The sequence below is a fragment of the Prionailurus viverrinus genome, chromosome C1 (assembly GCF_022837055.1).
Source record: "Prionailurus viverrinus isolate Anna chromosome C1, UM_Priviv_1.0, whole genome shotgun sequence".
Taxonomy (NCBI): domain Eukaryota; kingdom Metazoa; phylum Chordata; class Mammalia; order Carnivora; family Felidae; genus Prionailurus; species Prionailurus viverrinus.
The window spans coordinates 117,780,718-117,796,436 of record NC_062568.1 but is presented as its reverse complement, the minus strand read 5'-3'; the positions used below and the strand labels follow the sequence as shown (position 1 = coordinate 117,796,436).

The following is a 15,719-nucleotide window of genomic DNA, read 5'->3' as shown; positions in this document are numbered from 1 at the left end:
GAGGAGTGACATGATTAGATGAGTTTTATTATTTTTATCTTTATTGCTTTTATGTGAAGTTATAAAAGCGGCTGAGAGACTGCCAAAAAATCATTTTGGCATCAGTGTTGAGGTTAGATGGGGGGTGGTGAGAACAGAGGTAGGGAGGCTGTTAAAAGACAAACCTATGGCAGGGGAGAAAGAGGAGGGGATGAAAGGAGAAACGGGAAAGCTGTTCAGTCTACCCATTTGGGCAGCTGAGGAAGCATGTGGGGGTAGGAATGGGGAAGGGGAGGGAGGGGCTAGGGCACAGGCAGAAGTTTAGGAACCCTCTCCAAGTGCCTAGCTCACTTGACCCCCTACTGCAGGCCTGATCTTGCTCATTCTCAGCATTTGAGAAACAAGATGGTACCTGGAATTTAAAAGAAGGGTTGTTAATCAAAAGTAAAGCTCCCCTTTTGAGAAGGGTATATAAATAAGCAGGGCCTGACATAAAAGCACCCAGGCCTATTTTTTTGGTCTTAAAAGGGATAAAAAATAAAGCAGTGAGAAAGGAAAGATGAATCACAACGACAAGAACCATTAGAAGCCTTCTCTTGATAATTATTGATGTACAGATTGTTAGCACACCAGGTGATTTGTAATCCCAGCCCAGTTCTCCTCCTGGCTTCTTAATGGCTGCTGGCCACTTCCTCTTGGGACCTGGCCAGGGTAAGCTCAGGAAGTGCAAACTTTTAATTCTGTAATTAGTAAAGCATATTAGGAAAGGAAATCCACAAGTGAAGAAATCACATTATGAATTTCAAAGCCAAGGAAAAGGACTCTAAATTATATTGTGAATACATTGGGGACAGGACCATTTTACTCCTTTTGGTGTAGGACCCAAGTGATTGGTTTGGTCAATGTTCCAAGATTACCCAGGATTTGGCCTCTTCCATTAGGTACCTTTAGCTCTAGCCACTGAGCTGTCTGCAGTCTTGCTTTGCACTCTTCTGACAGCAGGGGAGATGCCCTGCTGGGATGAAGACCCAACTAAAGGGTATTTTCCATTACATCCACCTCCCCAGGATTTTGTGTGACTCAGATGATAGAATATACTTGAAAGGCCTTTGAAAACTCTGATGAGCCATACATATGTTAGCAGCTGTTTATTCCTTCTTGTTCTGGTTGGTGACTTGCCACTTGCCAATTTTTAACACTATGAGCTCAATGTAACACTACTATATACCCAGCAGCACGCCAAGTACTTCCACACTTAATCCTCACAATTTTACTATGTTTATTTTACCAAAGAGGTTCAGAGAAGTTAACTTGCAAAGAAATATACTTTTTGTCCTTTTGAGGGCCCTCTTGAGGTTGGGTTAAAGAATTCCCCATGTTCTGCCCTACAACACTGACTACACAGTCCTCCCCACTACACTAGAAGCTGTGAGTGCCAGGAATCAAATTTTGCTCACTGTTATTATCTCCTCTATCCAGCAAATAGGCACAAGATGGTTAAAAAAAAAAGAAAAATACTGCTACTTTCCTTAGAACTTACTGTTCACGGTCCTTCTTCTGCCACTAGAATGTAAACGCATGGGAAGACCTATCATGTTTTGTTCATGGTTGGATTCTCAAAGCCTAGAACAGTGCCTGTGACATAGTAAGAGTCCAATAAATACTCGCTGGTAAATAAATGATAGCTGTGCAGACAAGCAAATTCTCCTTTGTGTGACATCAATGACTTTTTTTTCGATGCTGATTTCAGTAAGATAATGCTTAAGACTGCAACATTGTGATGTGGGTAAGTGCCGAATGCTCTAGCTTTCTGAGTTAAACATTCACTTGCAGCTAAATGATGATCAGAGGGGGAACTACAGGAATGCTGTCCCCAAGAGCACTGTCTCCAGGAAGACAGCACTGGAGGCTGGCACAGGCAGCCCGTGGACTCTATGCTCCACAGCTCTGGTCTAGCAGCAGCAAGATCATTCCTTGAGAGCACTGTGCTCTTGAGGTCCAGGTCTTACTCCCCTCCCTTTCACCAGATGCAACTATCGAAGAAACAGGAAAAAATAACCTGCTTGTAATAATCATCAGCTTCATTTTCTTAGGAGTCATGTGTTTCTTGTCAGAACACTTCTAGATCAAATGTACTATTTTTTTTCCCCTCTGTAAACCAGTAGTATCTCCTACATTAAATATTTTCTTTTAGTATAAAAGTTATCATCACATTAAGAAAATTTAGGATATGGAAAAAATATAGAAAAAGTCATCTCTAATTATGGTCACAAAGTGATTAGCCTATTTGTGTATGTTCTTTCCCCCAATGTGAGTGTGTTATAGGCATTATGCATATATATGTGTGTGTGTATATATATATATGTAGTATATATAGATGTATGTATATATATGTATGTATGTGTGTGTGTATATATATATATACACACACACACAGACAGACATGTATCATAGTAGTTTGTGTTCTGCTTGTTTACCATTGTGCCATGTTTATACCACAAGGACATCATAACCATCCATTTAGTTACTGATATACACCTTAGGACTTTCCAAAGAAATTGACAATTTCAAAGACAGACATGTTTTTCTTACATAAATTCCATTATCTGGAATGTGATGTGAACTCATGGCACTTGACACACATCATGAAATATGTCTCATATACTCTGTCAATATGTTACACCAATTTATTCAGCCACCAACTGATAATTTATAACTTAAATCATGTTATGTATATAGTAGGTAAAAACTAAAACCTCACCAATTTTTCAATTTGCATTTAAGAACATTGGTAGGGACAGACAATTTTAATCACGACTAGTTATGGCTTAGTTATATTTCTTCTTTTAGAATCATCACAAATATCGAGAGGAAAGCTTTATGTGCTGCTAGTCAGGCATCTCTTCCTTGGAGACAGTGTATTGTCAGAATATCAGGAGTGCAAGGGCTTTGAGATTTACAACCCTTTTGCTCACAGAGCTAGACATGTATGTACCAACCTTGTAAATTGTTCATTTCACCCATTCATTTACCAAAGAAAAGACCATTACATTTACAAGAATAAAAGGGGGATCTAATCAGAACGGAGCATCTGATAATTTAGCTAATATTCTTATCTTTAAGAGTCTCTTCCAAACTATCCTCTCCAAGTAAGGATCCATTTTGGGAATTAGAAGAGCTCAATTTTTTCCCCAAGACTTTTTTTTAATAGGTATTTACACTTATTAAGCCCTTACTTAACACCAGCTGTCAAATATCAACTAACCTTCCGGACAACTCTGCGGAGGGGGGGTGGGGGGGGGTGGTGCGCTACCAATTATTCTTAACCCCTTTACAGAAGAGAAAACCTGACCCTTATGGAGGCTAAGTAATTTGTTTGAAGTCACATAGCCTCAATTTGAACCCAGGTGGCCTATACTGTTAAGCAACCAGCAGGCTACAATTCCGTTGCTAGCTATCCCAGTCTCCTCTAGGCAAGTCAGGGTAAAACTCAGCAAAATGCAGTAGATCAATGCTGTTCAGTTGAGGAGAAAAATAATCTACACATACACATGGTACTTTTTCCAACTACTCTCATTTGAAAGCTTTAGTCACTATGGCCCAGACTGAATGGGGAAAAAGGGGAGACAGAATCTAAAACGCTAAAGCTAGAACACATTTCGGAAATGATGTACCTGAAATCCCCTTAGATGCTTCTGAACTCTGAAGCAACCTGGCTTTATTGCTCACATCTGGGAAGCCAGGCAAGCTTGGGCTGTCGCTTCCTGTCAAGAACTGAAAGAATTTTCATATTGACACAAGTCTGTCATTAACCTCTTTCTTCATGTCTTCCAGGCAAATGCCTGATCTGATTATTAAAACAAGTCATGTTGCAAAGGTGGAAATCTGCTGTTCACCTTTCCTTGTCTTTCCAAGCAAAATGGTGGAGGGGCACATGGCTACCTGATTATTAAGTTTATTATACTATGAACCATTTGCTAGGGAAGGTAAAACCCAGACATTTAGGTTTTTCACACAAACCAATACCCAATTTATCAGTCTGAAATTCAACACAGTAAAACACTGGCTCATACAAAAATATTAAGTGGTTTTTGACAAAACTTTTTCCTTTTTAAAAATACAGGATTAATATTGACATACGTATCTATAATACACACATAAACTAAATTCAGAAACCCAAGAATTCAGGACTAGTCATCAGTGTGATTAAATCAGGGATAAAACACCTCTGAATTTCCCATAATTTGTTTTACCATCATGTTTTCCTGAATACTTTTTATAGAAATTATTCACTTATCATGACTAGTTCAGATAATTTAAATTCTCAACAAACTTGTGTAGAGCATGAGAATATGGTCTTGTCACCATGATAATCTGCAATTGTCCAACCTATCAGCTTCTTAAGTAATTTCCCAGCTTTGGCCTGGGAGCCTGTTTCAGAGTATACTCTTGAACAGAGCCAAGCACTACGACTACCTAAGAGCTGTATACGTCCTGTGACTTACAGAGGGTGTGGCACAGAGAAAAAGCAAATACAGGCAGGTACTTTTTGCATACATCTATTTTCCCAAAGCAGCCACTGAAACCATGTGAATTGGAATAAAACTTAGTCCTCACACGGAATAAAGGACAACAGACAGGATCAGAAAGCTCGGCTGCTTCCCAGTGTTGAACATAACCTACAACACAGAGAAAATTCACGGGGACTGTTAGCAAGGAAGACGGCACAGAATAGGCTGTATCAGGTTTTAATGTTGGCTGTTACCAAAATTGATGTTGAATAAATAGCTTAAATCCTCCCTCTTTAGGGGGAGAAAGTCAGGGTTGGACTGGCAATAAAAAGTTTAATTCCAGCTTGGAGGCGGTTTTCAACCCTTTTTGCTAATGAGTAGTGGTCAGTCTGCACCACAAACCCCTCACCTCACTAAAAAGATTCAGGTATTGAACAAAGACTAAGCAGGCTCTTAGGTACGGATGTAGCTCAACTGTGATGGGAGTGATGGGGTCCAGGACAGGGCTGCCCCAAATGTGCCACTTTAGCATGTGGATTATTTGAGCTGAAGCCCACCAATGCCTAACAGACTCAAGGAGAACTTTTTACCTCCCCTGGTACTGCCTGAAAGAATTTAGACAGGGAGTCTGTACCAAGGAAGAGAACTATTACCAAAGTTAACTTTTTTATTTTTTAACATAAGAGTTCTCCACATGGCATAGTTTACCAAACATTTATTCTTCCCATCTTTCTATAAATTATTTTTATTCCTTTTGAAGCTGAAGACCCCTATCCCCCTTCTCCTTAGCTCAAGATGGCTTGTAAGCCTTGGTTGCCTAATTATTTATGATATTGTCATGTCTATGTGAAGTTCCCACATGTATGAAATTAAATTTTTCTCCTGTTAATCTGTCTTTGGTCAATATAATTATTAGGCCAGCCAAAGAACCTAGGAAGGAAGAAGGGAAAAGTTTTCCTCCCCTACTGGGGAAAATAATCCTGCACTCCTCCTCCTCCACCCTACCTCCCCTTCCCATTTCCTTTACTTATATTACCTCACTGACAGTGATCCTCGTTTTTATGGAAGGGGAAAGAAGCACATAGAGGTTATGGACTTGGGGCCATGGAAAATAGCAGAGTCCCAACTGGAGCCGAGCCTGCCAACAATCACAGCAGGCTTCTCCCCTAAAATGCCTCCTCCATCTGCCATGACACTCAGGCACTGAAAGGGAGTTTTCATTGTGTCCTTAAGTCTAACTGCTTTGGATGCTTTCAGAGAGGTGATTTCAAAATTCCCCTCTTCTTTGCCTTAAAGAAAAGATGAAAGAAAAAAATATAAATAAAATTAGCAATATACACAATTCCCACAGCACATAAGCTAAATGATTTAATATTAGCAAGGGCCAAAATGGATCTTGATACTGAAAATAGACACACTAATACTTTCTCAAAAAAATAAACATTTGGAGGGAGAAACATTTCTTAAAAAAAAGAAAAAAAAAGTTTATTTGGAAAAGCCAGCCTCTTACACAGAAGGTTTTGTACCTATACTTTCTTTCACTGTGTCAATTACAATGATATTTTTAAATTCACGGAATATAATTTATCGAGTGTCTATCATTATCTTCTTGTGCATTTTAGAAGATATTAGGTTAAAAAATATTTACATTTTTCATTCTGGTCCATCCTCCCTATCCTTATATTAAACCCATTTTTCTACTTCTCAAGTAAGTAAAAAGGGTCACAATATCTTTAGGTTTGTGTGGAAAGTAAGAATGTATCCAATAATTGTAAGCAAAACATAATTTTCTGTCAGGCCTGAGAAAAAGAAAAGGAGCAACTTTCCTCCAAATCTTATCCTTATTTGTTTGCCTGGGGCCAAATTGCTCTGGTGTTCTTTAATTAGCAAACATTAAAGAAAAAAACCCAAATATACAAAGATTGAATATCTCACACGCAGCTCTAAGACAGACACAGATATAAATGGAACCACTATGAATCAATGGGGAGAAATTCCAGGAAAATCATTAACAAAAAAAAATTCCAAGTCTCACAGTTTAACTGAGGTTTTGGTAAAACTGAAGCTGAATTCAGCTGCTGTTTGAAATATCTGTCTGCATTTAATTAGATGTGTTGTATTTACTAATAAGGAGGCACAAATACATAGTTTTGCATATTTTAAAATTAACTTTTACACTGAAAAATACTAAGTGACCTCAAAGGGGGCAATGGCCTATAACCACTCAAAATGCATCTTTGAAAAGGGAAAACAGTAATGTAATGAAATCAATTCTCAAACACTAATAATATTAGCATCCCAAGAAAAGATTCCAGAGAGGTGCTGATGAGTACAATGTGTCTAGAATGGCCAAGGTGTTTCCAAAGCTTTATGCCTTAAATTTCCTAAATATATAGCTAGCAGGCACTATGCCAGGCAACTATTGATGCTAGGAAAATATTTTAGTCAGGATTTTATAAAATCCCAACTTGCAACGAATATTTCTACTTATAAATCTTCCAGTGATGATGTATGACACTATATTACAAGTAACAATGAAACAAAGATTAATTTTAAATTTTAGATTGGTCTCAAACAAGTTAGTTGTTACTCTTCCTTACAACGTAACACTTAAAATAGATGAATTCAGCAGAATGGTTTAAAAAGTTAAGGCTCCCTAAAGAGTTCTAAAGACTAAAACTTAAGGCACATATTATAATCTTCTGGACACTGGTAAAAGCTAAGATTTAAACAAACAAACAAACAAACAAACAAAAAAAAAACCCATACTACTTCCTTCTGTCATTCTTTGCCAACCACTCCCTTCCCAAAGGTATGGCATTTTAAATTCAGGCTACTGGTAAGGAGTGAAGCAAAAATTCCATCACTGAACACCTGGTATGATTTCCCACACAAATGTCCACTATTTGCATTGAGCACCACTGCTGGATTACAGGCCAGTAGAACATTTTCAGGTATCTTGGGTCACAAGCTGATCCATTGACCCTTGGGCCCCACACGTTTAGACTGGACTCTCCTCCTCTTTGGGACTTCCTTCTGTGTCTTTCTGCTCTTCAGATTCTGCTGTGTATTCTTTTGGCTTCTCAGCAGCATCTACACTGGTCTCCTCCTCTTTATTTTCCTTTTTCTGCTGCTTCTCTGCTTTCTGTTCTTTCGCCACAAGCCGATAATTGATGCCCATGCCAATGAAGAGATAGATGCCTGCAATAATTAGGATCACACCACACGCCCAGTATGTGTATTTGTAGTCTCCATAGATGTCATTCAGACGACCTGAAGATATCCAAAACACAGTTATGTGGCAAAAGTGAACAAGTATGCCTTTCCCAAATGAAGCTGAAGGATCTACTCAGAAAGATATCAACCAATCCTCAAAGAGCCCATAAATGACAAATTAGTCTAAAAAAAGAACTGCTAAAAATTATCTCATCTTTTATGATGTCACACTTGGGTTTTAGATGGCCTTGCATATTTTGTTATTTTTAGCAACTTGAAAATAATGAAATCTTTCCAAATTTGAGCCAGGAAAGACCTACAGATCATCTAGAATCAATTCTCTGGATTCACAGTGGAAAAATTTGTTGCTCAAAAGAGGTTTAGGAGTCTTGCCCCAGGCCACAGAGCTAACTGCAGTCTCCTGGCCAATGCTCTTTCGCTGACATCAGCATTTCCCAAAGAGCGGTCCCTGTGAACACTTGGCCTGTGCTATACAATTAACAGCAACACTTTTCCACCATTCGAAGTGCTGAATCCTCACAACAGGCAGATTCTGTCATCATTCGCGCTGTATGATGTACAAACTGAAGTACAGAGACCTTAAGTAACTCGCCCAAGGTCACAGAGCTCATAAGTGAAATAACATGGCTTTTAATCCAGGAAGTCTGACACTGAAGCTGCACCTGTAACCTCCTGAGTGTTCCCAAAGTCAAACTTAGGGAATGGCATAACATATTCTTTTCTGGTAAAGATTCACCATGTGCATATTAAATAGGCTTTGCAAGGTCCTCTGGCAATCTATCAAACTTGGGGTTTCCAAAAATTTTTTGGCCATGAAATCCTTGTTATAGTAAAATTTATTAGCATCTCACCCAATTGGTTAGTTAAGGAATAAACACCCAAGAAGACTTAATACAACCAATTCAAATATGATGCCATATGCTTTTCTAACTCAGGACATCGTTCATTCAGCAATATTTATCGGGCTGATGCATACACTCAGCACCGGGCTGCTGGCCCTGAGGATAAGGGAGAGCAGAGGAGAGAACATCCACAGTTCAGTGGAGAAGAGAAATGTTAATCAAATAATTATACAAGCCGTGACAAGGAGTGTTTGAAAGCAGAAAATAGGGGGTTGGGAGCAGCAAGCAGGGTCAGGAAAGCTTCTCTTACAGTGTAAATGAAGCAGGGACCTAGAGGAGGATGGGACCCATCTAGGAGGAGGGGATGGGAGAAGGATGAGGCCAGAGCACAGCAAGTGCAAAGGCAGGTGGTAGGAAGCTGGGGTGTGAGAGGGGAAGGAGGAAGGGCGGGGCTGTTGGAGCAGAGAGAACAAAAGGTGAGTGACAGGAAATGAGGCTGGAGAGATTGGAAGCCAGGCTGGGGGGCGCCTTGTAGGCCACAAGGGAATTTGCTCTCCACCCCAAGAACAATGGGAAGCAACTGGAAAGATCTCACCAGCTGGAATATCGAGTTTGTATTTGCCTGCAGAGGAGAAAACAGATTGTAGGCTGGCTAGAGTGGATATGGGTAGACCAGTCTGGAGGCTGCTGGAGCAACCCAGATAGGGGACAGGAACTGTGGATGGGGTGGTGTTGTGACAGAAAAAAGTGGGCCGACTAGAATCACTGGATATGGGGAGGAAGAGAGCAGTATCAGAAGGAGGGCTATAGGTCTTCTTTATGTATCCTTATTCCCCAAATCATACTTCTAAAAAGTATACATCTTCACTAATTTGTTATCTAGTGAGCTATTAACTGAAAAGATAACCTTAAGAAACAGTTCCCAAATTATATACTCACTTACTAGCCATGTGATGTAAGGCAAACTATTTAACCTTTCAAAGCTTCTATTTCTTATGAAGTAGGAACTATGACAGTCCTAGTTCATAGGCTTATGAGCTGTAAGAGGATACAGAAAATGTTTAGGACAGTCCCTGGTAAACCAGGAGCTCACATGGTAGCTATTATCAGAGGTGTTGTATTTTACATGTTTTCTACAATAAGCACCTAAGTTTTATGAAGATAAAACACTTCAAAAAAGAATGCCATTTGTAAAAATATTGGACTCCCCTTTCAACTTGATGGTTCAATGCAATTTGATTCTGTAAGGATCTGAGCAATTATGCTGTGCCAAGCATTGTGTCAGCACTGAGGCTACAGAGATGAAAAATGCTCTCTGCCACCCAGAGGCTCACTAATCTCTGCTTTTTATCACCTTCCCAATTTTCTATGCCTGTTTTATGTTAAGAGGACCAAAGAGGTAGTAAGGCATACTATACCTAAAAGTGGCGGCCCCAGGAGGACAGGACAGCATTCCACAATGGTCACCAATCCCACAGCGCTGGAGAACCTCTGGGGTCCAACAAGGTCCATCAGTGTTTCGAATAATACGGAGCTGAGCCACCCAAATGCAAATCCAAAGAATCCCGCATAGACACAGAACCCAATGTAGCTGGAGGATAAAGGTGCTAGCAGATGACACACTCCATTTGCAATAATAGAAGCAGCAAAAAAGTACTGAACTCGAGGTCTTATCCACTTTGTGTTGGCTACAAGTCCCATAGAAGGTCTGGCTACCATATCGACGAAAGCCAGAATGGAAAGAAGGAAGGCAGCCTTCTCACTAGAGTAATGTTTACTCTTGCCATAATTACTGAGAAAGACCAAAGGAGTAAATAGTCCAAAAAACATGAGCACATTTCCGGAGAGGTATAGCAAAAAGCCTCTGTGTGTGAACAGAGATAAGTCCAGGAATTTATTAATTGTTTGGAAGACTGATCGTTTCTCTTGTTTGGGGTTTCCTCCAATAAGATCTGTATTTGCATCACCTACTCCCTTTTTTCCTTCAGATTTTCCAGCATCCTGAAGGGATTCTTTAGACCTATCTTTCCCTGTGTTGGTTGGCAGGGGCCCTATCGGTCGCATCAGGGCACCAGCTACACAGCAATTTAGTAGGAGGCCCCCAAGAATTAGGAAGCTTCCTCTCCAGCCAAAGATACCGAAGAAAGCCTGATTGAGGGGGGCCAGAGTAGAGAGAAACACAGGGCTGCCTGCCATGGCCAGTCCATTTGCCAATGGTCGCCTCTTGTAGAAATACTTGCCAATCATGGTCAGAGCCGGATTCAAGTTGAAGGCAAGCCCAAGACCTGGGGAGGAGGGTTAAAAAGAATCACATACTATAATAAATGTCAGCAACGTATTTGGAATTACTTAACAAAACAAAGAAAATTAAAATAAGAGTTATAAATAATGCAAATGAGACAAAAATCCTCACCATTACAGGATATACTGTATAGTGGTTTAAAGTGTGGTATCTAAAAGCAGACATATGTGGGTTCAAATGTCAGCATCACGACTTGCTGGTAATGTCGGACATGTGAGTGTCTCCTAATACGTAAAACAGGTGCACAGTGCTGTTGGTTAAAACAGTGCCTGGCATTGCAGTCTGCACTCAATAAATGTTAGTTATTTTTATTATTTTTATAGTATTTGAAGGTGAATAACTATTTGTCTAATCTCACAAAACCACCTGAGGAATCATTGTAATGACAGAAAAATCATTAAGTGGATAATTATCAACTAGAGACAAGTTTTACAACAGAAAGTGCAACACAAAATTATTCCTTTTATAATAGCACCAAAGGGGCATCTGGGTGGCTCAGGTGGACAAACGTCCAACTTGAGCTCAGGTCATGATCTCATAGTTCATGAGTTGAAGCCCCACATCAGGTTCCTGTTGTCAGTACAGAGGCTGCTCCCTCTCTGCACCTCGCCTGCCCATGTTCTCAATCCCTCTCAAAAATAAAGAAACATTTTAAAAAATGACTTTACAATAGCACCAAAAGTAAAAAATGTGCAATTTTAATCACTGCAACTGTGCAACTTTCCTAAAGGGTCAGAGAATGAAAACACACACACAAGCGCACACACAGTTTTTGGACAATAAAACACAACATCATCAAGACGTCAATACTCCCCAAATGAATGTATTAATTTAATGTGATTCCAATGGAAATGTCAGTGCATTTCATTTTGGAATAGGGTAAAATGACTCTAAAACATACTTAAGAGAATGCATGGGAGTCAATCAGGAAGTCCTCCTGTGGTACAGGAGGAGTGGGACAAACAGTAACAGATATTTAAATGGACTTCCAGAAGCTACAGTCATTACAACAGTGTGGCTCTGACTCAGGCATAAACACTGATCCGTGAAAGTGGACAGAGTCCATGAACATTTAATGTAAAAAAATATATTATTATATATATATATATAATAAATATTATGTATATATATAACATATATTTTAATGTAAACATTATATATACATACACTTAATGTAAAAGTGAAGTTTTTAATTCCTGTAGAAAGAATTGTTCAATAAACAGTGCTAGTAAAAGTGAATATTCAAATAACTTCTAGATGCTTTCCCTGGTCCCTGCTTGTTCCCTACCATTTATGTTTAAGCCATTCACAGAGCATTAAACCAATACACCAGAGCAGATCACTCCACTGTTTCAAGCCTGATAGTGGCTTCCCAACCATAACCTTCCCTTACGTTAACTCCCTTCCTCATCTCATACCAGACCATTCTCACCTGTGCCAAGAAGTACACTGTTGACCTGGGGCTTAGGTTCCCCTAGATTTTCACAAAGCTAGTTCCCTGTTTACTCAGATTACTTGGTTAAGGACATGTCTCCAGAGCACCCTACCTTCATAGACCACCTAGTCTTTCTCTGTCAGAACACTTTGTTTTGAGGCTTTGTATAGCATTATTACTAGCTGATATTTTCCCTATTTATTCATATATTTGTGAGTGGTATTGTCTGCCCCCTCCCATTAAAGAGTATGATTTAGCCCAATTTTGTTGTTCTATTCCCAACAATATCTAGAACAGTGCTTGATACACACATGGTTGTTAATAAATATTTGAGGAATGAATAAAAGAGAATAAGCTGAGTAACCATGTGGGAGCAAACAGACTTTTATATTTCTTCTCATTTTATGTAAAATGTTTTCTTCTATTCAGAAGTTTTAAATTTAAAACATGGCAGGGGGAGGGGAGGGTACCAGATGTTTAAAAATAGGCAAATAGGGGTGCCTGGGGTGGCTCAGTTGGTTATCATCTGATTCTTGATTTTGGCTCAGGTCATGACCTCACGTGTTCGTGAGTTCGAGCCCTGTGCATATTAGGCTCCACCCTGGCAGTGGGGAGCCTGCTTAGGATTTTCTCTCTCTGCTGCTCCCCATTTGTCGGTGCATACAGGCTCACATGCACGCTCTCCCTCTCCCCCTCACTAAATAAATACATAAATCTTATAAAAATAAAAAAAAACTTAAAAATTTTAAACGTTTACTTATTTTTGAGAGACAGACTGTGAGTCAGGGAGGATCAGAGAGAGACGGAGACACAGAATCCGAAGCAGGCTCCAGGCTCTGAGCTGTCAGCACAGAGCCCGACATGGGGCTTGAACTCATGGACCACGAGATCATGACCTAAGCAAAGTCGCATGCTTAACAACTGAGCCACCTAGGCGCCACCCCTCTTTCTGGTTTTTTAATGTTTATTTTTGAGAGAGACAGAGTGTGACTGGGGGAGGGGCACATAGGGAGGGAGACACAGTATCCAAAACAGGCTCCAAGCTCTGAACTGTCAGCGCAGAGCCCGATGCAGAGCTTGAACTCATGAACCATGAGATCATGACCTAAGCTGAAGTTGGACTCTCAACTGACTAAGCCACCCAGGCACTGCCCCCCACCCCAAATTTTTCTTCCAAAGAAAAGTCAACAGAAAAAAATTGGCAACAGATATTTGGAGGGATGGGGACTGGGAAGTTATTGTTTAGTGGGGTCAGAGTTTCAGTTCTGCAAGATGAAAACAGTTCTGAAAATGGATGGTAGAAATGGTTGCAAAACAATGTGAATATAGTTAATACCACTAAACTGAACACTTAAAAGATGGTTAGGAAAGTAATTTTATGTTATGTGTATTTTCACAAATGTAAAAAAAAATTTGGAAAAATAACTGTGTCTTATGCAAAGGGACAATAATTTAACATGTAAAGTTACCACACATTATTCTTAAACAAGTACACAAAAGCCATTAATAAGAATTTTGTACAAAGACAAAAAAACCCCAAATACACAGCCACAGACAAATTAAAAATATTTACTTTCCCAATAATCAAAGAGATTTAAATTAAAACGAGGAGAAGACACCATTCACCCGATGAAATGATTTTTAAAAAAGATAATATCCTATTTTTGCCAAGGCTGTATCCCCTCTCACATGATGGTAGAGCTCTTAGTGAGCATGATCTTTCTGGAGGGCAATTTAGCTTATATGTATTTTTCAAAAACATAGCAGTTCCACTTTTACAAAGTTATCCTAAGAAAATATTCATGTTCATAAAGGACTATTAATGTAATACTGTTTACTAACAGTAAGAAAATGCAAAAAAAAAAACACCACCAAAAACAAAAATTAAACCCTAAATATTGAACAATTAACTAAGAGACTGGTCAAATAAAATTATGGTATATATTAGGGAGCCTGTTTGGCTCAGTCAGTAGAGCATATGACTCTTGATCTCAGGGTCATGAGATCTTGGCATACAGCTTAATAAAAAAAATTTTTAGTATATATCTATTCAATGGAATATTGTTATCAGAATATTTAATGACACGGAAAGATGTTCATGGTATCTTGGTAAGTGAAAAAAAAAAAGGTTACAAAACATAATCTTATCATTTTTTGTATTAAAATGTTATATGTTTGTACACAGAAAAAAGTATGGAAAGACATACATTAAAATGTTAACAGTCACATCCTCTGGATTGTGAAGTTATAAGTAATCTTTATTATACTCATCAGCAGTTCATTATTTTAATCTGGCTATCAAAAAAGGAAGAAGGGAGTTATTAAGTGGATCTTTTATCCCTCAGAAATGTATCTGGACATTCTGTCAGATAATTCCAGCTTTATGTTTTATGCTCTCCTGCTCCAATAGAAGGCTATTCCCTGTGTGAGGAAGAGGTAATGAGAAAGAGTAATAACCAATGATCAACCTTGCAAGAAGTTGCCTGACACATTTTATCTACCACCATTGACTATTCTTAGGACAAGAGATGCTATCATCTCTTTGATTCATTCATTCAACAATGAACACGTACTGTATGATAGCAATTTCTTTAAAAGTTTGACTTTCTAGTACCCTTAAAAGTATTTATATAGCTCTTCAAAATGATAATCAAGTAATTTCCATAAGGAAGGAATTTCACTCAAAAGATCTGAAAGATGAATGTAAGTGAAAAGCAAATAGCCAGTAATAAACTAATGCTTGAAAATGAACCAACAGCAACTCACCTCCAATGACTCCAACACACAAGTAAAGTTCCTGAACGGTATTACAGAAAGAAGCTGCAATCAAACCACAGCCTGACAAACAGCCACCAGCAATCATGATTGGACGACTGCCATATTTATTCACCAGGATACTGCTGATAGGACCTGGGAGAGAACCAGAAATTTAGTAGCACAGAAGAAAGGAACCAACTCCTGCACATCTATAGAAGGCATTAATGACACTAAATGACAAGTTCTCCAAAATAAACAGAAAACAACAAAAGACGATGGTAAGAATATTGCTTTCTATAATTATTTCATAGTCAAAGTGTATTAGAAATAAAGATGCTAAAAAACATCACTGTGTGCCTTCTACATCTATAACTGTTGGACAGAATTTTGCTAAAATATAAAAGGGCTCTGGTCTCTCCTCGGTCTTCTTCTTATAAGGCAGAAGTGGCTGAAAACACCTTGGTAATGGATGTTTGTAGGCTTGTTGTCATATCTAGGATATGATCAACGTATTTAATAAGTTTGCTCCGTTTTCATTTTTTGGACAGGCACTCTGACATGATGAGATGATTTTAGAGTATTACTTATACATTATCATAAATGCAGTTTGTGTCATATTTTTAAAAAAGACAAAAATGAAAATGACCAATATTTTT

At 38.8% G+C, this 15,719-nt stretch overlaps 1 protein-coding gene across 2 annotated transcripts in view; it reads right to left on the bottom strand.

The window, feature by feature from the left end:
* Positions 1 to 2,652: 2,652 nt before the first annotated feature.
* Positions 2,653 to 15,719, bottom strand: part of SLC16A1 (solute carrier family 16 member 1) — a 46,165-nt gene continuing 33,098 nt past the window's right edge. For both annotated transcript variants that reach the window (XM_047872651.1, XM_047872650.1), the window contains 3 exons: positions 15,073 to 15,216; positions 9,988 to 10,854; positions 2,653 to 7,763 (listed from right to left, as the gene is read on the bottom strand). In XM_047872651.1, coding sequence (XP_047728607.1) covers positions 7,492 to 7,763; positions 9,988 to 10,854; positions 15,073 to 15,216 — 1,283 coding nt within the window. In that variant the 3' untranslated portion in view covers positions 2,653 to 7,491. The remainder of the gene's footprint in view (positions 7,764 to 9,987; positions 10,855 to 15,072; positions 15,217 to 15,719) is intronic.